General features: G+C 43.5%; 1 protein-coding gene across 3 annotated transcripts in view; it reads left to right on the top strand.

Annotated features, from left to right (window-relative positions):
• FAT3 (FAT atypical cadherin 3) overlaps positions 1-25,492 on the top strand; it is a 679,183-nt gene that overhangs the window by 610,348 nt on the left and 43,343 nt on the right. For all 3 annotated transcript variants that reach the window (XM_034933534.3, XM_034933535.3, XM_003813776.5), the window contains 6 exons: positions 3,997-4,386; positions 7,245-7,459; positions 8,941-9,078; positions 10,038-10,181; positions 12,934-13,131; positions 16,304-17,102. In XM_034933534.3, the coding sequence (XP_034789425.3) occupies positions 3,997-4,386; positions 7,245-7,459; positions 8,941-9,078; positions 10,038-10,181; positions 12,934-13,131; positions 16,304-17,102 (1,884 nt within the window). The remainder of the gene's footprint in view (positions 1-3,996; positions 4,387-7,244; positions 7,460-8,940; positions 9,079-10,037; positions 10,182-12,933; positions 13,132-16,303; positions 17,103-25,492) is intronic.

A 25,492-nucleotide genomic window follows, 5' to 3' on the forward strand; every position in this document is an offset into this window, starting at 1 on the left:
CATTTGGCCCATTGAGAGGAACATGGACTCGATTTATAAACCTTCCGAGAGGCAGAATATAGATGTCTTTCACAACCCATTCCTGAATTTCACAGCCTTCCCTACTAGGAATTTGTATGTGCTATTTTCTTCCTCCTATCCCACTCCACAAATTGCCACTACCTATTACTTTCTTTGAGCAAAAGGGATTTTAATCATTCTCCTTTTCCTTGATTTCAATTCTCTGAAGGCCTGTCTGCTCCATTTGCCACAAATAACATGCAGAAACCTCACTTGCAATGAAAGTCACACTTCTCTTGGTAGCCTGGCATTTCAGCGTTTAAAGAAGCTAAGTATCTCCATCCTCATTAAATTAGGCTCAAATTGGAGAAGAGAATTACATAGTTAAAAACACAGAGGCAAAATGATGGATTAATGTTATACCTTAATGTAACACATCATGACATGCAGTAGGAGCATTAGACCAATTAGCAAGCAAGTCTTCTGCTTGGGTTCATCATTTCTGCTGTGTATGTAGAAAGGGATAGCAATTTGAAGGATGGCATTTATCAAATCCCTTTGGATAAAAAGTGTCCACTTTAGCAACATGACCTGCATTCCTTATAAAGATGGCACCCCATTGCCCAGGAACATGGCAAAGACCCAAATGCTATCCCAAAAATACTATTTCCAAATTGGCGACTATGCTTCTGACTTTATTTCTAAAACTTATTGAAATCCATTGCAATTGTGTCTAAATTGGAGGTTTAATATGCTACAAAAATATATCCTGCTCTTTTCTTGAGAGGTAGCAAATCCTAAGTGATGCCATTTAGCAGGTTTTTTGTCCTGGGTCTCCCCCACCCCTTTCTGGTTATGCTTCCTTATCAGTCTGATTGGTAACAGAAAGAAGAGAGGAAGAATATATCTTCCAGTTCCTCCTGGTGTGAATGCCCAAGATATTGTCAGAAGGAAAACGTATGAGGAGGTGGGGGGAGTGTGGGTCAGCAACTTGCAGGGGGAAGGGATGGTTTTCTGCTATGGTAAAGCAGAAAAACCCTGTCATGGAGTTAAAATTAACAGAATCTGCCCAGAGGGGAGCCATGGTCTTTGTGTGGCTGATTAATGTCAGTCCTGTAAACGCAGCACTCCAACAACAGGGCTAGTCAGCTGAGCAGGAAGCTTGGAGAATGCAGAATCTCCTGCCTAGGGGATCAGAACCCAGATGAGTGCCTCTAAACAGGGCTGAAGAGAAAGCTGCAGGCCTGGAACAGAGGTGATAGAATTAGATTTCAGCTTTGTGTCTCAGTGAAGGAAACACAGGCAGCCATTAAAAGCACCTTCCCTTCTGGCCTTGCTGCTGCGGAGAGCAGCAGCGTGCAAATCCAGCCCCTACCTCTCCTCACTCATCTGTTCACAGCACTATGGCCTTCAGAACAGTGTGTCAGAAATTACCTTCTTCCATAACTGATCTTCAGGCCTGAAGAGGAAAAATTTCCAAGCATAGATCTCCTGAAATCCCTAAAGAGATTGGGCAAAGAGCCTAAGGAAAACAGGACTTTGCATGTTGTTCCTCATGCCTACCTAAAAATGCTGGTTGCACCAGGCAAGTCCTTGGTTAATGCATCAGTGAAATGGATTTTGTAGTTCCCAGCACATGCACTAATGGAAGTCCCTGCATGAATTTCATGCCTGCACTTCTTATTGGCAAGAGCAGCGTACCATATGCTGGAGGTGGAAGTTAATTCTGTAGGGAATGTGTGTGATTTGAAAACCTGTGTGCTGTATTTATGTCAATCGCTGATGTGTTTCCATAAATGCATTTTTGTGACTTTGAGAGGCATCCTGAGACCACTGAATCAGTGAAGGCAGCTTCCGGGGCACACAACCTATTCTGACACCCAGACAGGGCCATTGTTTTCCAGGTGCAAGCTTGATCACCTATGCAACCCCTGTGTGTATTCACCTCAGGAATTCATGTTGAAGAATTTAGTCTTGCAGCCACTCCAACAATAGCCAGAAAGCACCCCTAAATGTCTGCTCTGAAGCCTTATTTCAAGGAGACAGCAAGAAAAGAGGAAAGCTTTCTTATTTTTAATCCCAGCATCAATAAAATCACAGGTTGATGTGTATACATCACAGGGCAGTTGTTTTGAAAAAGAAATAAAAGTAAATGATGAAACTTTGGAAAAAATGGACTCTCTGGAATGGAACCAAGAACAGGCTCTCAGTGTTGACCTTTTGGTTAAAGCCACATAATGCAATTTATGTCATCCCTCAAGATATATGATTTTATTGGTTTGCTGGGAACTTGGGCTTAAGGGAAATTGTACATTGGGAAAGTAAAATGTTTAGCTCTTATTATTGCCAAATGAGGTGTTATAATAAGAAAAAAAAAAGTCTAAGCCCTCCCCTCTAAGAGCTTATATTCTAAGGTTCCACAATTCTCAAAAGACATTTTCAGATGGTTGTCATAACTAAAGACCTCTGACTAATGACCGTCTTCATTAAGGGTATTTAGGATCAGAATGGTGCTTTTTCAGCCCACAAAGCTATTACAATTTACTTCTTATAAATCCTAACAAACAACTAAAGTGAACATGAGGTTTCTAAACTGTTTTGAAGTGCTGAAATCCTCTAATGAAACCAGTTAAATCAATATTCAGAAGTAGAAGTCAATCCAACCGTTATTCAATAATTAATTGGTTGTTAATAGACATTTCCTAGTTTATATGTTTTAGCTTTAGTACATAGTAACATAAAATGGTATTTTGGTAACTAGGTACATTTCTTGAAATCATAGAGCAGGAGAGCACCCTTGGACTAGATCCTCTCCCTTCCTTGATGGAGTACTCCAGGCTCACTGACCCTTAGATTTCTTTTTTTCCCTCTATAATCCCTTATGACCTCATTCATTTGCATGGCTTTGCATGACATCTGTACACCAATTACACTCAAATTTATGGCTCCAGCTTGGCCCTCTCCTCTGAACTGCAGCCTCTTCTATCTAACTTCCTGCTTGACATCTGCACTTGAATATCAAATGCACATCTCACACTTAATCTGTCCAGAATAGGGCTTCTGGTCTTTCATTCAAAACCTAGTCTTTCTGCAGCCCTCCCCATCTCAGCTAATGACAACCCCCTCTTTCCAATTGCTCAGGCCAAAACCTAAGGGTCATTCTAGAAGCCTCTGTTTCTCTCACATCCTGTATCCTGCCAGCTCCACAAACAGAAAACACTCTCGCCACCTCCAAGTTCAGAATACATCCAGGAACCCTTCATTTCTCACCACCTGGGTGCTTAGAATAGATGTGGAACCTGACCCCTTCTCACCACTTCCGACACCATCTGCCTTGTTCAGGCCACCAAGATCATGTGCTTATGTTGCTGTAGGAGGCTGCTGACTGGTCTCCCTCCTTCCTCTCCGGCCGCCCTTCCATCTGTTCAGGAGCAGAAGCCAGAGGGATCCTGTTAAAATCTACATCACATCTCATGACTCCCATCTCACAGCTCACCAGTGGCTTCCACCTCACCACCACTACAGCCCCACTATAATGTAAAATCTCTTCAAGAAATGTTGGACTTGCCCATTGCTAGACCCTCAAGCCCCTAGAAAGTGCCTGGTAGATTCTAAATACATCTGTGTTGAGGTAATTAATTAATTAATTGGTTTTGGTTGGTTTCTATTTCTCTTTCTGTGCCACGTCTTTACCCCTGCATCTATTAGCCTCAGAGTTTTTCTTAAAGATTTGTGGGGGGCGAGTTGTATATTAAGAATATCCAACTGTTTCTGATATTTGTTGCCAGTATTTTCCCAGTTTCTTTGCCTTTTAATTTCATTGTCTTTTTTTTCCCATAAACTGAAATTTACATTTTTGTAGAGCCACAGCTGTCTGTTTCTGTAATAACTATTTTTCTTGTTGTGACCCTTCAAAAGTCTGCAAAGCTGTAACATTCTAGCGCAGATCATCTGGCCATGTTCTTGCCCACTCATGTTCCTGTGTCTCTCCCACAGGCATCAACAGGAAGGTCGTGTACTCCCTGGCAGACTCAGCTGGTGGGGTCTTCTCCATTGACAGCTCATCTGGCATCATCATCCTGGAGCAGCCGCTGGACCGCGAGCAGCAGTCTTCGTACAACATCAGCGTGCGGGCCACTGACCAGAGTCCTGGACAGTCCCTGTCCTCTCTCACTACTGTCACCATCACCGTTCTGGACATTAATGACAACCCCCCTGTGTTTGAGAGGAGGGACTACCTGGTGACGGTGCCTGAGGACACCTCCCCTGGCACCCAAGTCCTTGCTGTTTTTGCCACCAGCAAAGATATTGGCACAAATGCTGAGATCACTTATCTCATCCGGTCTGGGAACGAACAAGGGAAATTTAAGATCAACCCCAAGACAGGTGGGTAAATAGCACTGTACTTAGAATGCAGAGCTTCAGCTTGGCACGGTGGCTCACACCTGTAAACCTAGCACTTTGGGAGGCCGAGGCAGGAAGATTGAGTGAGTCCAGGAGTTCAGGACTAGCCTGGACAACAGAGTGAGACCCTGTCTCTACAAAAATTTAAAAAAATATATTAGCCAAGCATGGTGGTGTGCACCTGTGGTCCCTACTGCTTGGGACGCTGAGATGGGAGAAGTACTTGAGCCCAGGAGCTAGAGGCTCTAGTGAGCCACATTCCTGCCATTGCACTGCAGCCTGGGCAGCAGGGGAAGACTGTGTCCAAAAAAAATAATAATAGTAAGAATGCAGGACTTCACTATATCCTGCTTCTCCCACAAACACTCTGCCAGTCCTTCTTGGTGGACTCTTTTTCCTCCTCCCACCTCCTTCACAGAGGAAACAAATCTGTTAGCAGGGCCCACATTCAGACCACAGAGTGCCCTCCAGCTTCTAAAGATGGCTACTGCTAAATTTTAAGCTCCTTGTTGTGGGCTTACTTAGCAAATATCTGACCCCCAGGTTGGCTCCAGGATTTCTAGGTGGGAGGGCTCAGGGGCAGCAATGTGGTTTCTCAATGGAGAGAGGAAATAGTATTTGTATTCCAAGAACAAGAGTTTGTTTGATTTTCTCTCTTTTCTGTTTGATGTTGTTGGGTTTTTTAAACTTAAGTCATATGTGCACATGTTGGAAAATGTTCATGGGGATGAGCCTCCGTGTGCAACTGTCCACACTTGGACTACCACTCTTTCATCACCTGCATAGGCAGACACTGATAAGTGATCTGCATGGTGATATGCAGCCTTCTCAACCCAGCACCCCAAGTAGACTCCATCGGTGAGCTGGAACTGGTGCTCTGTTTGAACCCAGTTCACAATTCCTGGTCAGAACACTCATTTCTCACCACATCCTTTTCCAACTCTGGGGAACATGTAGCATCACCTAGGAAATAAAAAGGTGCTTCAAAATAAAGCAACAGAATAAGAGAGAACCCTGCGGCTTTCTCTTCACCAGCCAGTTAATAAGTATTAGACGTGCTTCAGGCAAATAAAGGTCGTAATTCTAGAAAACAAGCTTGGATATTCTTTGAAGACTAAACATACTCATCCTTGTATTTTCATAGACTGTATGGATTTCTATCCCAAAGCCCTATGGTGAATATTCTCACTTATTTCCCAATTCCCCTATGAATAGTCAAGGAAGTTCCCATTTTGCAGAGAACAAAGGTGAGTCTCTCACCTTCCAGCCTTTGCACATAGTTCCCTCATCACTCAAGGAGTATGCACCTGTTGAACAAGGTGGCAAAGGAGATCCATTTTCCTTTGGGTAGTCCAGTAAATATAAACAAGAAATCATTATAATTAGCAATGTTTATTTAACATGGCAAATATACCAGGCTCTTATTAAGTACAAAACAGAATTTCAGAGAAGTTAAATAATTACCGCAGTGTCCACTGTTAATAAGTGGTTTATCCAACATTCGAACTCAGATCTTTCTGACTCTGGAATGCGTATTCTAATATAATATAATATAACACTGCTATACTGTAGGGATACCAAAAATGTAAGAAACACAGTCCTGGCCCGTGGTAAGTATTGGAAGGTGAAAATATTGATGGAGGAATTGTATCACAGTCTCTCCTGGCAGTAACTGTTTATTAAGGTCATTATCTCAAATGAAATGTATGGGGGTTTCCCTCATTTAAATATGTGTTGTCCCTAGCCTGTCTAGTTATGGCCATTGTATATAAACACCATGGGGAAATGGCTAAGTACTATTTAAATTTAGCACTAGTTAGCAAGACTGGGATGCAAAATAAGCACTAGGGGTGGTAAGTTCCAGAAAACTTAATTATGGGGAGAAAGAGGCTCTTGTTACAGGTATGATTTCTGTGTTTTGCCTTAGGTAGAAGGAGCCTATTGGCAGTCTTAGCAACTAGAGAAGTTGCCTGTCTGGAAATGTGAATGGTCATGACCTTCTCACCAGTCCTCATGATTGTTTACTAGGTGGGAGGAAAATAAATGCCCTTGAGAAGTGTTCTGCAGGCAATACAATGACTGCAGAATGCAGGATTGGGTTACCTCCCAAGAAAGGGCTAGGATGGGAAGGATATAGCACCAACACCCAGCTAGCTGCTTTCACGTGTTCTACTTATTTAAGCAATTCTGTGACATGGACATTATCATCTCTATTCTGTAGTTGCGGGCACTAAACTCAATATGTGGCTGCTGGGCTGTTTGATTTCCAGGTAGTTCCTTTTCCATTCTGTCTCTATACCTTGAGATTTCTGAGATCTTTGCCCTCTTTGTGCCACAATTGTTTTAGATAAGTGCGTTTTAACTTGGCAAGGCACCTTTGTGGTTAATTCAATTCAGTGAAGTCTGCAAGTATTTACTTGCTGACAAGAATGAGGTCATACCATCACATCCCCACATCTCAGCTCATTCTTGGTCTTCCTCTGTCCACCTGAGGAATCAGAAGACACCTATCAGGGATGCTTGTTTCTGTTCCTACTCGTTAGTTGTGTGAGAGTGAAGATGCCAGAGATTTTCAAGCTGCCTGAGAGATGTTCATAAACTGTTAAAGAAACATGTAAAGACTTTTCATTTCTTCAGTGTTATGTTTGATGGATAGCTATGCTCTCACTGACAGCATTAATCAGACGTCTGTAATACTTTCAGTAAGGCATTAAATAAACAAATTCCTGAATGTTTAAATTCTTGGCTGGAGAGGATGTTAGAAATATTACCATGATTATAGAATTGCTGACCAGTGTTTTTTCCTAATGAAATATAAAGCTCCCCATTTTTCTTCAAAGGGGGTATTTCTGTCTCTGAAGTCCTGGACTATGAATTATGCAAAAGGTTTTACCTGGTAGTGGAAGCCAAAGATGGGGGCACCCCAGCTCTCAGCGCTGTGGCCACTGTCAGCATCAACCTCACAGATGTTAATGACAACCCTCCCAAGTTCAGCCAAGACGTCTACAGTGCGGTTATCAGTGAAGACGCCTTGGTGGGAGACTCTGTCATTTTGGTAGGTACCTGGGGTTGGGGATGGTTCTAGATGTTTGGGACTAGTCATCCACAATAAAGTGAAGAAGAAAGCAAAGTCCGTCTTGGGTTTTCTTCACACTTCCCCCTTTCAGTGTCCATTTGTCCCCAAGAATGGGAGCCATCTTTCTATGGCTCCTTCTGTAATTTGTATATTAGGAAGAGTCTGATAGATTAATTTATATCAAGGTGTTAGTGATTGATAATCACTTATTTCCCAGGAGCATATCTTTTTTGAGAAAATAAAACAGACCATGGGATGAATTTTTAATGATGGCCCCCTACGTAGATGTGAACTTATATGACAGGTTATTACGTGGCTAGGAGGAATATATTCTTTTTTTCTTTTTTTTGAGATCTGTTGCACAGCATGATGAATATAGTTAATAGTCGTATATTGTACATTTCAAAACGGCTAAGAGTAAGTTTCAAATGTTCTTACCACAAAAAATGCTAGGTTTTTGAGATGGTTCATGTGTTAATTAGCTTGATTTAATTATTCCACATTGTATTCATAAATCATAACATCACTTTGTACCCCATAAATATATGCAACTATGATTTGTCAATTTACAATTTAAAATTATTAGATTGCTGAGGATCAAGTAAAATCCCTGTCCCCCTTTCCCTCTACACACACAGACACACAGAGTTGGGCAGCTACAATTTGGAGCAAACCTAAGATTGACTAGCCACTCTTAAAGGAGACTTTTCCAGGGGGAACTCTTTCTAACAGTAAGAACAAGCCATGTATCCTGAGAACACAGATTCTGTTAGACCGCAAATTACATTTTGGAACAAAGAGTCCCCTCCTCACCATCCTTCCCCATCCCTTGGCTGGCAGGTCCCTTCCATCCAAGTCATCTCATTGCAGGATGAGGGTGGAGCCACTCTCTGCTGGAGGACAGTACATTTCTTATACATCAGAAGTGCACCCCTCAGGCCCACTCTGCTTCCTGGAAAGTACATGACTGTTTCCATACATATAAATTTCAACATCATCAACCTGGAGCAATAGACAGAGGGGCGGTATATTTGCTGTGTGGGAAGGGGAACTTTCTTGGCTTCCTTAACATGGAAATGCATAGGCCTAGAGAATCCCTCACTCAATGGCAGAGACCATTACTTGCAGGATTGGGAAGAAATCAAAGCATTCCTGTCCATTAGCTTTGGGCTCTAACCATACTGTCTCAAACCCTGAGGAAAATCAGGCCTAATAGGCATCAGGCTGTGGGCAGGTAAAAAATTAACATAAAAATAAAATGGCAGCTGCGGGCCTGGTGCCACCCTCCTTCAGCTGATTAATCATCTCTTCTGCTGGGGGCGTGGTCACTAACATTAGAGAGCAGAGCTCCCGAGAAAACTGTCACAGCTGCACCCATTTAAACAGACCTGGGACCCTAAGAATCAACCTTTGCTGTCTTATGTCATGTCTTTTCTTTGTTTTGCTTGTTTTCCATGAAGCTAATAGCAGAAGATGTAGACAGCCAGCCCAACGGACAGATTCATTTTTCCATTGTGAATGGAGATCGGGACAATGAATTTACTGTAGATCCTGTCTTGGGACTTGTGAAAGTTAAGAAGAAATTGGACCGGGAACGGGTAAGCTAGTTTAGGACAGTTTCCTTCCCATCCACATCCACCCCTTTCCTAGAATCAGGGGCACAAGCTCCACGGGTGTAAATAGGAAAGTTCTCCATTCTAAGTAATGAGAGTAAATAAGGATGGGCTAAAATGCAGCATGAAATATTAGGGTTAGACCTTTGATAGAATTTTCTACCTATAATAGATGCTGGTTATGGAGGTTTTAAAGAAAAGATAAATATGTATCTTTCTAGGTGGTTTGAATTTTAGCCCTTCCTAGAGCAAAGGGACAGAAAAATACTTTCAGGGTGTTGGGACCCTGTGATCCTGACTTTATGAGCAACTTTAGCCCTCGGTGAGCAGGTACAAAAAGATCACCTGAAGGCATCTAGGTCAGAAAAAATAGTCCAAAAAATTTCTCTGTCCAAGGTTAAGTGAAGTTTCTAAACATTGTCTTTCTTGACCAAAAAATATGCATCTTCGAAGGGAAATTAAATATGGAAAAGGATGACATGGCAATGATGCTGAAAAGCAGATAGACTCTACTGGGTGATACATGCTCATAACCCCAGAAATATTAACATTGATAAATAAGACAGATCAGCGGTGACAACTATTGCATTGAGCAAAGGCCCAGAGCCTGGGTACTAACCAGGGTGGTTTTGTCCCCCAGGGACGTTTGGCAACGTTTGGAGACATTTTTGGCTGTCATAACTGGGCAGGGGGTGATACTGCCTCCCACTTGACAGAAGTCAGGGTTGCTGTTAAACATCCTAAAATGCACAGGTCAGCCCCCAACAACAAAGAATTATCCAGACCCAAATGTCAGTGGTGCCAAGAATCACCCGGTCTGGAAAATCAAACTAAAGATGGTTGATCTTTAACAAAGCACAGCCTGTAGCTCCAGTTCCTCTGTGTGTGCACAGAAGGAAGGAAGCACTACACCTCTTTACTGTCACCTCTTTGTACCTTGGCAGGTGTCTGGATACTCTCTGCTTGTCCAGGCCGTAGACAGTGGCATTCCTGCAATGTCATCAACTGCAACTGTCAACATTGATATTTCTGATGTGAATGACAACAGCCCGGTGTTTACACCTGCCAACTATACTGCTGTGATTCAGGTGAGAAAATCTTGCCTGCCAAGCACTTGTCCCTTTGCATTCAGCTTTCTTCCTCTGCTGTGGTTTACTCATTGTGGTTTATTGCTACTATTACTTAACGTCATCTCATCCCTTCACAGGGCAGGTATGAAAAAGAACCTAGTTCTTCTACCACAGATGATTAATAAATGTGAGTAAGAGCTATTGAGGGGTGGATTTTTTTCAACTGTCAGGTGCTTTATGCACTCTGTCTCTCCCCACAACAACACTGTGAAGAGGGATGGTGGATTGGTCCCCACTTTATAATGGAAAGAGCTAAGGATCTGTGAGGTTAAGTAATTCACCAAAGATCATGCAGCTGGTAAGTGGCAGAGTCAGGATTTGAACTTGGGGCTGTCTTCTGCAAAAGAATTCTCTTTCCCCAGTGGCAGGCTACCTTTAAGCAACTTTATGCTATTCTGGCAGATGACAGAGATTGATACGCATTGTCTCATCAGTCAAAGACAGATTGGGCATCAGGATAGAGCTGGTACTCATTAAAATTAATCTTCCATAAGCAATTTGTTTAACACTTTAAATCCACCTGCTCTTTAAAATCAGACTGCAGGATAGAGTAACTTACTGCTGGTATTCTGCTATAAGAGAGAGTGACTCTTCTTCCCATCTATTTTTTATTCCACGGGCACAGTGCTAGGTACTGAGCATCCTCTACTTCTCAGTATTTCTAGGAGCTGAAAGCCCAACTTTAGGAGGATCAGGAAATCTAGCCCAGGAAAACTGTCAGTGTAGAGGACTTAGAGAAGACAGAGTGATATGCATGACTTGGAGGGCCACAGGTATTCTAGAGAATTAGTTCTTGCCTGATCCAGTTTGGCCTCAGAATCACCCCAAAGGAGTCCCAGGGCTTTGTGGGTGGAAGGTGAAATGTGAGTGGGCCAGCTCTTGAGGGTCCCCTTTGGAATAACATTCAAGAATTTGAGCCTGACCATCCATAGCTGGCCTTCTCAGACCCCAGGGCCACTGAGCTGTCCAGCAATCAGACTGGGAGGCAGCCTTGAAGGAAGCAGCTGTCTGCTGGTTCCCACCCCTTTGTCAGCGAAATCTGATTCCTTCCCTGGTGGTGTTTTGGTTTTCTCCTCCTCTCTGATGCTTTTTCCAGCAGCTCTGCATTCTCACCACACTCCTGCTTCCCCAGAGCTTCGCCCAGAGTCAACACCTTCCTCCATTTCTCTTTCTCTCAGCTCACTCTTCTCCATGACTGTTGCTCACAAGGGTGCTCTCTGCCCTCATGGCCTCTGTTTGCTAACCCCAAAACAAAGTGGGTTTCTCCTACTCAACATTCAGTTTTATGACACACATCGATCAGCTTGACAGACTGTTTTCAAATGCGCAACAGGTCAACAGTGAAAGCACGGAGAGGCTCAGCCCATGAGTGATGATGGGGCCCCTATCCGCAGGGCGGGCATGTCTATGTTACCTTATACCCTTCTTCTCAGATGCTGACCCTGAGGGCCACATTGTCTCTCTCCCTCTCTTCTATGCAGGAAGCGGCCTTTAGAGAGTAAGCAAACAAATCAGTCAGTGTGAAATAGTAAATATATGTGGGGCTATGGTGGTCCCACGACTGATTCCAGAGGGAGACACTGTCTAGTTTTTGATGACCAAAAGGACACTTGTGAAAAGGAGCAAAATAAGAGGTCTATGGAGTCCTTTTCTCTTTGTTCTTCAAAAAATATGCCTCCTTTTTCCCAACCCTGAATGACTTTCTTATTTCCACACATGGTTTTCATAAGACTAATTCAACACATAAAACTTGACTGGGCCTGCCCTCCAAACTGTAGTGTATCATCGTCTCCATCTCTGCAACCCAAACTCGTTTAATCCTTAGGTCGATGGCATCAGGAGGCCTGAGCTGATACAACTGATTTCAGGCCCAAGCTGTGGTATTGCTGAAGTCTAAACAGAGTAGGGGAAAGGACAGCAATGCCTGAGCTACAGAGGATTTAATTTGCCGTTTTCAACGTGAGGATAACCTTTGACCCAAGAAGGAGCTTTGCATTCCCATTTGGGGAAAAAAGCAGAGAAGTTCTGCAAAATAATGCTTATGTAATAGAATCAGGACTTCCAAGAATTCTGACAAAATTAAGGATTCCTGTTCTGTTCATTGTCAAATGGAGGAATGTTTTACCCCGATTCGCTTCCCTAAAGGAACATGGCAAAACTGTGTTCTAGAGAATGAGGTAAGGTATAAAGCCCCATTTTCCACCAGGAATATGCCTTTGTATATTGACTAGGAAGTTGCCAGGATGTCCCCCCAAAAAATCCAATGCTGTGACATTGTATCTAGTGTTGGGCCTCAGCATAATTGTGTTGTGACATGTGTGTGTGAGGAAGTGCCTCCCCATCCCAGTGGAGCTCTTCAGGTCAGCTCGGGCATTGCCAGCTAACCCAGGACAAGGTGCACCCAGCACCATGCTCGGAACCTGTAAACCCAGGCAGCTCCAAGTCCTTGTGTTCACACCAGTAGAGGATTGTCCCATAGGTGGTTGTGGGAAGCAGCCAAAGATAAGGAACATGACACTTACAGACACCAACATGTTTTCAGAAGACAAGGTAATGTCACAGGGAATCCCTTCTGCTGAAAGCCCTGTTTTCTAGCTCAGCACTCTCAGCCTGAAATGATGGTATTTTTGATTTGTTTTGTTTTGTTTTAATGAATGTGAAGAGAAGTGTAATTTTTATCTTCCTTTTTACTATATACTCTTTTATGCAGGAAAATAAGCCAGTGGGCACCAGCATCTTGCAGCTGGTGGTGACAGACAGAGACTCCTTTCACAATGGGCCTCCCTTTTCATTCTCTATTTTGTCGGGAAATGAAGAGGAGGAGTTTGTGTTGGACCCTCATGGGATCTTGCGGTCGGCTGTGGTCTTCCAGCACACAGAGTCTCTGGAATACATGTTGTGTGTCCAGGTATGGCATCGCACTCTGTCTCCGTCGTGCTGTCTTTCTTTCTCATGCTTGTTTCTGTCCCCTTTGGTGGATTTTTTTTCTTTGCTGAGTAAGTCAACATAATTCATTACCATGCGGGAATGTTCCCCCTTTTAATCTCAAATTCAATTTCACACCAGTAAAAGCTGCCTCTGTGTGTGAAACTGAACAGGAAGGAAGGGAAGCATCATTGTTCAGGAAGGACATTCCTGTAGAGTATGCCCAACAGATGGTCACTGGGCTTAAATCTGCATTCTAAAAACTCCTGCTGCTTTATGCTATTGCCCATCACATTACCCCACTTGGGGAAGCTACCAATCCCTGTCATAAAGGGATTTAGCCATTTCTTGCCTCTGCTTGATAGGCCTTCCCCAGTGAGGCAGGAGGGGACCAAGGACTCAGCTGGCAGTGGCCCCCAGCATGTCAGTTCCTCATGTTCATTGGCCTGTGTGACGTAAAATGGGCCAAAGAGGCAAACGTGGCAGGTATGCAGAGTATAGAAGGAGCAGGAAATGAGAGGGCCTCCAAAAGTTCCCATGTATGATTTCTGCAAATACCAAGATTTGGATCCCATCAGGGAAACTGAGTGACTTTTTCTATCCACTGTTGCCTACAGAGGGCAACCTAGACTCATTATTAATGGTGACAATAATAGCAATAGTAATTATTGGTATTGGTGTAGCATTGGCTTAAATATACATTGTCTCTTTGGATAAATTACACCTTACTTTACTCCATGAAACCTTCTAAATTAATGACTGCCAGCTCCAAGCACATCAATGAACTCTTCAATTGCCATCTGCTCCTCCAACAATATTGTGTAAATAATTTTATATCACAGGGTAGTACTCAAGGCAAGAAGAGCTTTTCAGTGCCTTCTCACAGAAACTAGGACAGTTTGCCTATCCTCTCCGGATATGGAGCAGATTTCACATCTCAGGTTTTAGAATCTTTGTAAAAGGCTCCCTCCCCCAGTTCCTTGTATTAAACTACCACTGAGTCCTGTGTTTTCTTCCTTTCTTCAGTCACATTCCCATTGCCACTGCCTCACTGTATTCTGCACAGCCCCTTCATCATGCTACTGTGGCAGGAGCCTCCTGGGTGCTTCCTCTGGCTTCAGCTTCATTCTCTTCTGACCCAACTCTTCACCCCTCCCATATTAATCATTCCACTTAGAGTACATCATTTCCCTTAGTCAGGGACCAGCAAACTACAGCCCTTAGGCCAAATCCTGCCCTCAGCCTGTTTTTAGCATTGAAGTTTTACTGGCATACAGCCTCTTTCATTCAGGTATGCTCCGTGACTGCTTCCTTGCATAGGACAGCCTGGCATGGTTGTGATAAAGGCTGTAAAACCCACAAAGCTGAAAATATTTATTATCCAGTGCTTTACAGAAAATGATTGCTGATCCCTGCCCTAAAGTAAAACTATCTGTTGGTTTTCTAGTGTTTGAAAACTTAGGCCCTGCAGGCTGACTTCTGCCCCAGACTTTCAGATTTTGAATTTCAGGACCTTTTGACAGGCAGCACTCTCCAGTCCTTCTCTGGCCACAGGTCCATTCCTCTCTCACCTTATACCCAGCAGCTTCATGCCTTTCTTTCATCTTTCTGGCCTCTGACATGTGAACGGGCGACCTCTGGCCTATAAAGTCTAAACTTGTCACTCTCTTTTGAAGCACTCCACAGTTTGACTTCAAGTTCAGTCTCATCTGCTAAAGTTATATCCTTCTCCATGAATTTTACATTCCAGCATCTCTTGTTCACATCATCCATCAAATAAAGCATGTGATGATGGCAATAATAAAAATAACAACAGATGGACACAGTGGCTCACACCTGTAATCCCAGTACTTTGGTAGGCCAAGGCAGGAGGATTGCTTGTGCTCAAGAGTTCAAGACCAGCCTTGGCAACATAGTGAGGCCTCATCTCTACAAAAACAAAAACAAAAAAAGTAGCCTGGTGTGGTGGTGCACACCTATATTCCCAGCTACTCAGGAGGCTGAGGTGGGAGGATCACTTGAGCTCAGGAGGTTGAGGCTGCAGTGAGCTGTGATTGTACCACCACTGCACTCCAGCCTAGGTGGCAGGACGAGACCATGCCTCTAAATAAACAAAACAAATAAACAAATAAAAATAACAATCACATGAAACATCAAGTACTAAGTGTGTCTATGGATTAGCCTTGGGTTTAGTGCTTTGCACTGACTCTCTTTTAATCCCCACAATAGAAGAACCCTGTGAAGTTGATGCTGCTATTTTACTCATATTAAAAATACAAAAACTGAGGCTTAGAGAAGTTAACTAACATACTCAAAGCCAGATATGTAGTGGGTGACAGAGACAAGATTCAAACTCAGGTCTGTGTGATGCCCAGGCACCGGCTCTTTCACTGGCTTCCACATACAAGGACACATCTCTCCCCAGATCCCACCTGGTCTGCAGGGTTCACTGCAGCTCCACATCTTCAGATACCTGCTCCATAAACCCAGCCCATGGGAATCTGCCCTTCTCCTGAAGCTCTGCACTACTAAATACCTCCACCTTGCATGCAATGGGTGTTCAGTAAAGACCTGTTGCCAGAGTGGATGTTCTGTTAATCCTTACACATGGAGGGAAGAGAAAAAGGGTTTTATCAAGCTACTTAGCTTTTCTTTTCAGTGCATTATATTTTATTTGAAACCTAACCATGATATAATTCCCACTTAAATTATGTCATTTCTTAAATATGCAGAAAGGTGCTATCTGGGTCCAGTCAAAAGGAAATAATCCAACAGAAAACAGAAATTTCTCCTCCAAGTGGAAAGACCACTTTATGAGGTTTCCCCTGTGGTTGCTGCATACAATTAAAACAAGCTCAGCCTGTTGTGGGCATGTTGAGTCTTGTAGCCCTCTGTCCTCCTTCTCTCTTCACCCCAGCCGGCTTTATTGTGTTGATACATTTTATTGTCCATAACAGAGTGTACATATGGGGATAGAAGGTGATAAATCACTCCTCTTACTTAAACGCACATCCTCAGCATTTTTCAGAATAGTGGCAAGGAATGAAGGAAGAAGCAAACATAAAGGTACAGACGTCTTCTATCTGCGGGTTTTTAAAAACTTACTATGATTAGTTTTCTTCCTTTGTTGCCTTTTCACCTCTTGGTTGTTTTAGGCAAAGGATTCAGGCAAACCCCAGCAAGTTTCTCACACTTACATCCGCGTGCGAGTCATTGAGGAAAGCACCCACAAGCCCACAGCCATTCCCCTGGAAATTTTCATTGTCACCATGGAGGATGACTTTCCTGGTGGGGTCATTGGGAAGATTCATGCCACAGATCAAGACATGTATGATGTGCTCACATTTGCCCTGAAATCGGAGCAGAAAAGCTTATTTAAAGTGAATAGTCACGATGGGAAAATCATCGCCCTGGGAGGCCTGGACAGCGGCAAGTATGTCCTGAATGTGTCTGTGAGTGATGGTCGCTTCCAGGTACCCATTGATGTGGTCGTGCATGTGGAGCAGTTGGTGCATGAGATGCTGCAGAACACTGTCACCATCCGCTTTGAAAATGTGTCCCCTGAGGACTTCGTGGGGCTGCACATGCATGGGTTCCGGCGCACCCTGCGGAATGCAGTCCTCACCCAGAAGCAGGACAGCCTGCGCATCATCAGCATCCAGCCTGTGGCAGGCACCAACCAACTGGACATGCTGTTTGCGGTGGAGATGCACAGCAGCGAGTTCTACAAGCCAGCCTACCTGATCCAGAAGCTGTCCAATGCTAGAAGACACCTGGAGAATATCATGCGCATCTCAGCCATCTTGGAGAAGAACTGCTCAGGGCTGGACTGTCAGGAACAGCATTGTGAGCAAGGCTTGTCACTCGATTCCCACGCGCTCATGACCTACAGCACGGCTCGCATCAGCTTTGTGTGTCCGCGTTTCTACAGGAACGTGCGTTGCACCTGCAATGGTGAGTGCAGTTTTGAGTGTTCCCTCTCAACTCCTGAGATTGTAGGAGTAGAATGAGTTACCATTCCAGCATGCCTGCATTCAATCATTCATTCAACTAAATATTAAATGATCAATTACTGTGTGCCCAAAAGCCATGACAGATGCTGGGGCTGCAGGAGGTACAGTCCCATGTAGCTGTGCCTAAGTGAGCAGCACAGACAGACAAACAGGCGAGCCTATTTTATACATATTGTCAAGAAACATACAAAGTCCTGTGGAGGACCCAGCCGATAGGGATTTCCCCAAAGGGAGTATCCTCTAGGTAGAGATAAGGGTCAAGTAGGAATCAGGGTAGGGGAGGGAGAGCCTTCTAGGCAAGGGGCAGCTTGCATGAGGAAGGCTTAGGGGCATAAGAGGAACCTACACTGGGGATGGAAAGAGCTTTCCTCTGGCTGCAATAAGCAGGGCTGGGATGTGAAATAAGGCTTGAGAGCAGGCCCAGTCATCACACAAGGGCCGTTAGCCAAGATGAAGAGTTTAGAAATTCTCCCAAGGCAGTGAGAGCCATTGGCTGATGAGAAGCGAAGAAATGGCAGGATCAGATCTGTCTTTCACAGAGGGTGTGCTGATTGCAGAGGGGAATGGATTAGAGGAGGCCAGGCCAGAGGCAGGGAAACAAGTTAGGAAGCTGTTGCCAAGGGTAAGGGCAGTTCGATTTGCTTCAGTAAGAAACAGAGGCCAGATGTCCAGGAGCACAGTCAAGGGATGGATTCAGCCCTCAGAGTGGCAGGGAAGGAATGGTTCGTGTTTGTTGATGTAACTGGAGTCACTGAACTTTGACCTTTACTAGTCAAAGCCATAGCTGCACAGAGTCACATGCCCGTAGTGATCGATGAGAAGCATTGCCCTCTCTCTCTTTTCCTCCATCTGACATGTGGAGCCATAAATTCACTGCCCCCTTCTAAGAAAATTGCAGCCAGAGTTTTTCTAGCCAGTGTGAATTTGGTCCAAAGGGACCATGGCCAGAGGGAGGCCATTTGTAAAACATCCTTTAGGTAATTGGGGACAGGCAGGGCCCCGGCCTCTTCCCTTGCAGAAAGTTCTTGGTTGCAGTTTGGAGAATGAGCTCATCACAGGGAGGCCGTAGGGGTCATAACTCCCTCTGAGAGACACTTTGACAGGCTCCAAGCAGCCCATCAGTGTGCCAGCTGCTCTCTGTGGTATCCAGTGAATTCTGTTTGTGATTGCATCAGGTAGAAGCAGGGATGTCCAGACTTGTTTAATATGTAAATTAGCTGCAAAGTAACTCAAAGCATGCATGCTAGGTGAAATGCATTTCTGGCAGATGTCACCAACATGCAGAATTTATGAATGCCAGCTGTCTGGGCCTTATCTAGACTTCCTTTGTTGGCAAACTGATACACCAAAGCTCTGCTAGGGTCTGTATGCGGTGATTCACACCAGGGTTCAAAACGGGTTCAGGACAGGACAGGGTAGACCCTGAAGAAGAAACTATACCAGCTAATTAATCCTTGTACTCTGAGAACTCATTTATTTCTGAAAAAAATCTGTGAAGGCAGCAATGTCCTAGGCACTAAAGATTCAAAGCAAAAAAGATACAGTTACTGCCCTTAGGAGCTGACAATTGTAAAGTCAGCTTGCAAGCACCTACTTGCTGTAACAGTGCTACAGTAAATGCTAGGGCATGGAAGGGACAGAATCCCTTCTATGGTCAAAGGAAAGCTGTCTGCAGTATCTGTACACAGAGACCACCGATGTGCTAGGTCTTCAGGGATGACTTCATCAAGAAGAGACTGGGGTGGGAGCAGGGAGCAGACTGAATAATTCTTTAAAAGAAGGATTTAGAGGAGTGGTTTTGATGGAGATAGAGGGGTTGCTCTTGATTTTACATAAGACACTAATGTCTTAAATGCAATATGTTTCAAAGTGATGTTTCAGTCCTGTTCTCTAGTCTCCATAAACCTTTCTACTCCCAGTAAATTTAGAATGCCAGAAGGTTTTGTGAGTCAGGCCCCAGCCATCCCAAGAGGAGGCCTTCTGGGTTTGAAAAGCCAGCATTTGCTCAAGAAGAGCTTTGTGCAGAGTCAGGCCAAGCTCTCAGCCTTTCCTCACCTTCAAGTCACTCTTATAATTAAGCTATAAAATGAAATTCTAGATTTTAGTGGTAAAGGAGCTCCAAAGGTCATCTAGCCCAGCCCTATCTTCAGCAGGTGATATATGATCATCTTTGTTTTATAGATGTGGTAGCTTTGTGCCTTGCCCAGGGCCATACAGCTGATGAGAGTAGCATACTGATTCAAGAAAGGGCCCTCTTGGGCCCCTACTTTATTATCTGCATCTTAAGAACAGGGACTCTTCCTTTTTAAATGTCAGTCATAACCTCAGTGCTATGTACTGTATAAGAATCCTCAAATACAGTCATGCATGGCATAACAATGTTTCATCAACAAGGGACCATATATACAGTGGTAGTCCCATATGATTATAATACCATATTTTTATTATGCCTTTTCTATGTTTAGATTTGTTTAGATATAAAAATACTTACCATTGTGTTACAATTGCTTACAGTGTTCAGTACAGTAGCATGCTGTACAAGCCTGTAGCCTAGGAGCCATAGGCTGTACCATATAGCCTGGGTGCATAGTAGGCTGTGCTATCTAGGTTTGTGTAAGCACACTCTATGATGTTTGCACAATGACGAAATAGCCCAACGATGCATTTCACAGAATATATCCCCATTATTAAGCAATTCATGACCGTAATGTGATTTTCCTAGCAGAATGATCGCCAGCCTCACAATACAATCCCAGTAAGGCAGAAGTTCTCTCAGACTTCTGTGTGCATGGGGCTTACTAAATGCCCATTGCTGAGCCCCACACTTAGATATGGACAGTTGGGGTGGAGCCTAGGATTCTACACATGTAGCCTGGATAACTCTAATGTTACTGGTCAGGAAACCAAACTTTGAGAAATCACACAGCAAGATAAAGAGGAAAGCGTTTCCTCCAGGGGCAGGAGCAGGCTCTTTGTTTTAATAGCAATAGCTTTCTCACTTCTAGAATTATCTTTCAAATAAAAATACAACCATGAATTGTTAAGGTAAGCATTAGGCATTTTTAGGCATTTTCTTGTTTATTGGAAAGGAAAAATAATTGAATTCAATAAATGCCCCTCCCCCCAAACACACACACACAGACGTGCACCCACAGGTGCACACACTCACATGCAATTAGTATTGGCTGCTCTTCTGTTTACTCTCGGAGGTCGGCAGATTCATTAGATGGACTTTCCCACCACTTGGTGGAATAATTAGCATGATAAATAGAGGTAACTGTCCACTCTGGGCTGTGTAGTAATGTATAGACAAATTTGGCCTCAATATTCTATCCTCCTCCCAACTTCCAGCTCATCTTTTTCTCATACAGAGAGTTTTTGGTCCAATTATCATCATTAGCATCTTGAACCAAAATGCTAAGTTGTTTTAACAAAATGAAAGCAGACTTGAATTTTGGTGCCAAATAAGCTTATTAGACTCCAGCTACAAACAAGCATCGTGTCTGAACAAACTTCAAGAGATACAAAGGTCTGATGTTGTGAGGTGGTTCCTGGTGAACTTCAGAGGTGCAATGAACATTATCACTTCAGTAAGAAAGACTGACACCAACTTAAATTAATTGAGGATGATAGATGTCCTCGAGCCCGTATAGGAGATGTGCAAGAGAAAGGGGTGTCACGGCAGCCTATGGGGCCTTGTTGATTGTCCATTTTTGAAAAATTGCATTCAAAAATCTAATACATAAATATATCAAAAAGGACACACTTGTCCAGTTGGATGGACTGCCAGTGAGACCATCAGAGTTTACAACCAGTGTGTTTATGGGTGTGGTGGAAGAAGTGGATGCCTGATTTGTCAAGTCTTTATTAAGAAATGGAATATAGAATGGAACCTAGTGCTCCAAATGAAATGGATGGAGTGTTTGCCATGGGCGAAGCCCTGCGATGTACAGAAATGAGTCAGACACCAGCCATGCCCTCAACCAGTGGGGGATGGCACTGTCATAGGGTTTGCTCAGTGTATAAAGAGGAATCACTGGAGGTGGTGCTGCCTGAGCAAGGTCTGAAAGGATGCCTGGAATTATCTAGGTGACCAGGATAGGGGATTCCAAACCAAAGGTCATGAGAGCCAAGGCATGGAGTTAAGAACTGGTGTGCAATTCAGTGCACGGATCAAGGTAGGGACAGAGAGAACAGATAATGTTTATCAAGCCATGACCAGTTCGCATGCTGTTTTTCACATACATGTAATTGCATTTAACTCTTACTATAATCCTAAAGAGTAGGTCTCATTAACTTTTTTCAAAAATTAAGGAAACCAAAACTTGGAAAGGTCAATTGACTCACTCAGAATCACAGAGCTACAGAGCTAGTCAATGACAGAGCCAGGATTCATCCTTGACTCTCTTATTCAAAGCATTTTTTAACCACAGCAGCTTACCACTTGTGCACAGATTTGAAAGAAACTCAGAAGTTTCCTAATCCAAACTCCCACCCACAGCAGACATCCTATTTTCTATATTCCTGGCATAGTAACTCAGCCAAAGTTTGAGCACCAGTACTGGGAGCTCACAAGGCAGCGCTGAGATGATCTTCTGCCTTATAGCACACCAGGACCTCTCTCCTTGTCACATCATCTAGCTGTATCCCTCAGAGCCACGCAGACCCAACCTGGCTAACCCTGCTTCTACAAGCTGCCCTCTGGATAACTAAGGATAATTGTTATGACCCTTTGAATCCTCTTCCTAGCCAAACACAAGAAGTTCCTTTGCTCCTTGACTGTAAACAAATATGTGCTGTAAAAAGTTATAGATGGTGTTATTGGGGCACGGAGGAAGCATAAAGGAGGGAGTTATCAGCTCTACTTGGAGGAGTACAAGAAAGACATTGGAAGCAATGAAGCATGTCATAATAGGTCTTTACAAGGTAGAGGATGCATTTTAAACATCCTTTTGTTTACTTATTCTCTCGGCAGTTAATTGAATACTGTTTTGCACCAGGCCCTGGATTGGGTGCTGGAGATACAGTGGTGAAAGAGGCTGATGTGATCCCCATTCCCATGGCGAATGAAACAGCATCATGCATTGGGCAAATGACAGAGAGCTCAGTGGGGTGGACGGTAAGAAGTCAGGACAGTCCTTCGGAGGGATAAGGTAGGATAGGTAAAGCAGGCCTGCTGACAGGTGGCCACTGCACTTCTAATAAGCACCATAAAATAAAATGATGGCGGCTTCTGTGAGGTAGTCAGACACTTAAAACATGTTCGTGATGTGTTTTTATATAGCACAGAAGAATCTGAAATTGGGTTTGCACTGTGGCTGGGGTTTGTTAATGCTAATTTTCTGAGGAGAGAGCCAATCCCAGTGGCTTTGAGTAACCCTCGGTGTTGTCTATTAATCTTAACAGGTTAACTCCCTACAAACTGGGAAGTTTCTATTTTTCATTCATAAGAAATACACCTCGGCGGATCCCTCATCTCCAGTACGCATGAGTCCCACATTGCCAGGAGAGGTGTAGAGGTCCCCATCCTGGTGGTGATACCAGCTTCTCAGTGTATGTGTATTCCTTTCTACAGTCCACCTATACACAGCTGCCCCAGAGAGGAGGTCTTGAATGAAATTGCACTTGGCCTTTAGTGAAATCATACAGAAAATATGGCTGAGTCAAGCAAACACCATCTGGAGGATTCTCTGCTTCCGAGAGAACCATAAGAAATGACTTCAAAGTTGAGACTTCCGTTTTTTAAAACTTCTCACAGGCCATGAATTAAGAAGGGAGCTTATTGACTTATGTGGCATTTGCCAGGACATGGCATGTGGGTAAAGCACGTGAATTCAGGGCATGGGATGTTTACCATTAGTTATTGGATTATTCAACGTATGAGGCAGCAACATAAATCAAGAGGTTGAATCAGCTTAAAGTGGCAGCATAATAATCACAGCTAGATACTGATATATTGGCTAAAAGCAGAGACTTAATACAGGGGGCTGCGGGAATGCTGGGGAGATAGGAGAGGAGAGTCATAAATATGGTAGTGAAACCTTATAAAACCTCCAGAGGATCACCCTTCTCCTCCCTGCATGTTCCAAAGCTTTGATGCTTCTGCTCAAGTGAATTGCCTGTTGTCACCTCTACAGAAAGTGACCTAAATTTCCACATGAGCAAAAAATCAGAAGGTGGAAAACCTTTCAGGGAATGGTCACATGGTGTGCGTGTTTCTCCTGGTGGACAAGGTGCGTGAAAAAACACCTGCACCTGAGATGGAGAAGGTGGTGATGGGGTCAACACAGGTGCATGTTCCTGTGACGCGGATGAGTAACAAGCCCCAGGCTTTATTCTGTGCCTACAGTGCACACAGAATTTCATATTTCCTATCACCTACTGCGGACTTACAAATCATGAATCTGACCAAAAAAGGACAACAAGGGAAAAGTTACACCTGAGTTCAGGTCTCTGCCATGTTGCTGGCTCAAATTAATGTTTCCGGTTTTGAGACCCTGTAGTAATTTGTTTTTATAATAAATGTTTTTCTTTACAAGCTGCTTTCACATACACTAGCCCATTTCATTCTCACAGCACTATAAAGAATCATTATCTTAATTTTTCAGAAAAGGAAATCGAGACCTAGAAAAGACAAGTGCGTAGTTCAACGCCACACAGTGACTAAATTAAAAAAATTAGCCAGGGCCAAAATCCAGGTCTGCATCTTGTCAATGCAGTATCCTTTACTTATCTTACTACCCCACCTTCCCGAGAGAAACTGGGAATGGGGAACAGAGCTTACTCTGCCGTCTTTGTGACAGGAGCTAAACACATCTGATCCTGCTCTGACATACCATAAATGGCGTCAGTTGGTTTGATGAAGTGGGACCCTTCCCCCTTCATGCTTACTGTGGTACCAAATTGTTGGATGTCGGAGATGCAGAGCATGTCAGCCTATGAGCCCACATCCCCCAAGCTGTCACCAAACACAGCACAAGTTAATTAAAGCTGCATTACTTCATGATAGCTAATAAGATAAACTTTCTCCCAGAAGCCAGTAGGAGTTGATACTGCCTTCTCTTAACTGGTACTCTGAAGCCAATGGAGCAGTGTTTGCCACCAGAGAGGGGGTCTTTAAGGCTTTTAACAATAACAGGTGTATACACTTCCTGAAAAGGAGATGACAGAAACATGTGATTTCTAAAAGCGAGTTAACCCTTCAGCATCCATTTAAAGCTTACTAGCTTCTATTTAGATAAAGAATTTAGGGCTTGGGCTGGAAAGAGGGTTGCTATCCCCAGAAAAGTGTTTCCTGGACCCAGACATGGGTATATCTGAGACCAAGGGGACACATAACATTGTTCAGGGTTGGCATACAAAGGTTAAGTCTCTCTGACAATATATATTTCATAAAGGGCTTAATTTTTTACAATAGTTCATAGAGAGGAAAGAACTGCAATGTGGCATATGGGTGTTATTTCCTTTTGAGGAATCTGTTTTTCAAAAACTAAAAGTTTTTGCTGGGCATACACTGCAGTTTGCACACATGATCACATCTGTCCCCTGCTAAGGAGGATGTTACATTTACACTGGCCTGCAGATTCTAATCTGCCTTCATACTTCCTTGAGCCACAAGAGAGTGGGCCCATGAGCAGAGCAAACAGACAACAGCAGCCAGAGCCCAAATGTTTATGGCTGAGCATTTCCAGGCTGGAACTCAGGGAGGAGTCCCCAGAGGATTTTTAAAACATCAAGAGGTACAAAAACTATCCTTGCCAAAAACTATCCCCTTAATCCTAAAGAACCTATTAAAAACAGAAAGAAAGAAAAGGAACCTAGAAAAGTCATTGCTGCTGGAATGAATGTAAATACTCATGATTATATATCTAATATTTATATTGATATTATTCATCTTAGAATGTACTTATAATATTTATATTTGAGTATTTTTTTACACATCCTCAAACTACAGTTTTCACAGTGGGGACTGGATCTAACATAATCCATTAATTAATGACCATGATTTAATTACATGTCATGCTATGGGTTATGACAGAAGGAAATAAGAAAAAGAGCTATGAGGCTGAGCTCCAGTTGCTGGTCTAATTACCTCTGTGCTTTAATCTAAAACAGGAGATATGGGTAAGAAAGTGAGGAACCCTGTTGTCACAGGATCCTTGGGGTGTTGCTTCTCCAGCTGAAAACCTCTATGGCTGGTGACACCTTTTGCCTGAGTATTTCTCACACCCACTGGGCTTCTTCTGCCCACTCAGCCCAGCAGACTGCACTTGACTCACACTACTGGCCCAGATCCCACACCTGCCAAGGGCAAGCCAGGCGTGGAGTAGT

The sequence above is a fragment of the Pan paniscus genome, chromosome 9 (genome assembly GCF_029289425.2).
Source record: "Pan paniscus chromosome 9, NHGRI_mPanPan1-v2.0_pri, whole genome shotgun sequence".
Lineage (NCBI taxonomy): Eukaryota > Metazoa > Chordata > Mammalia > Primates > Hominidae > Pan > Pan paniscus.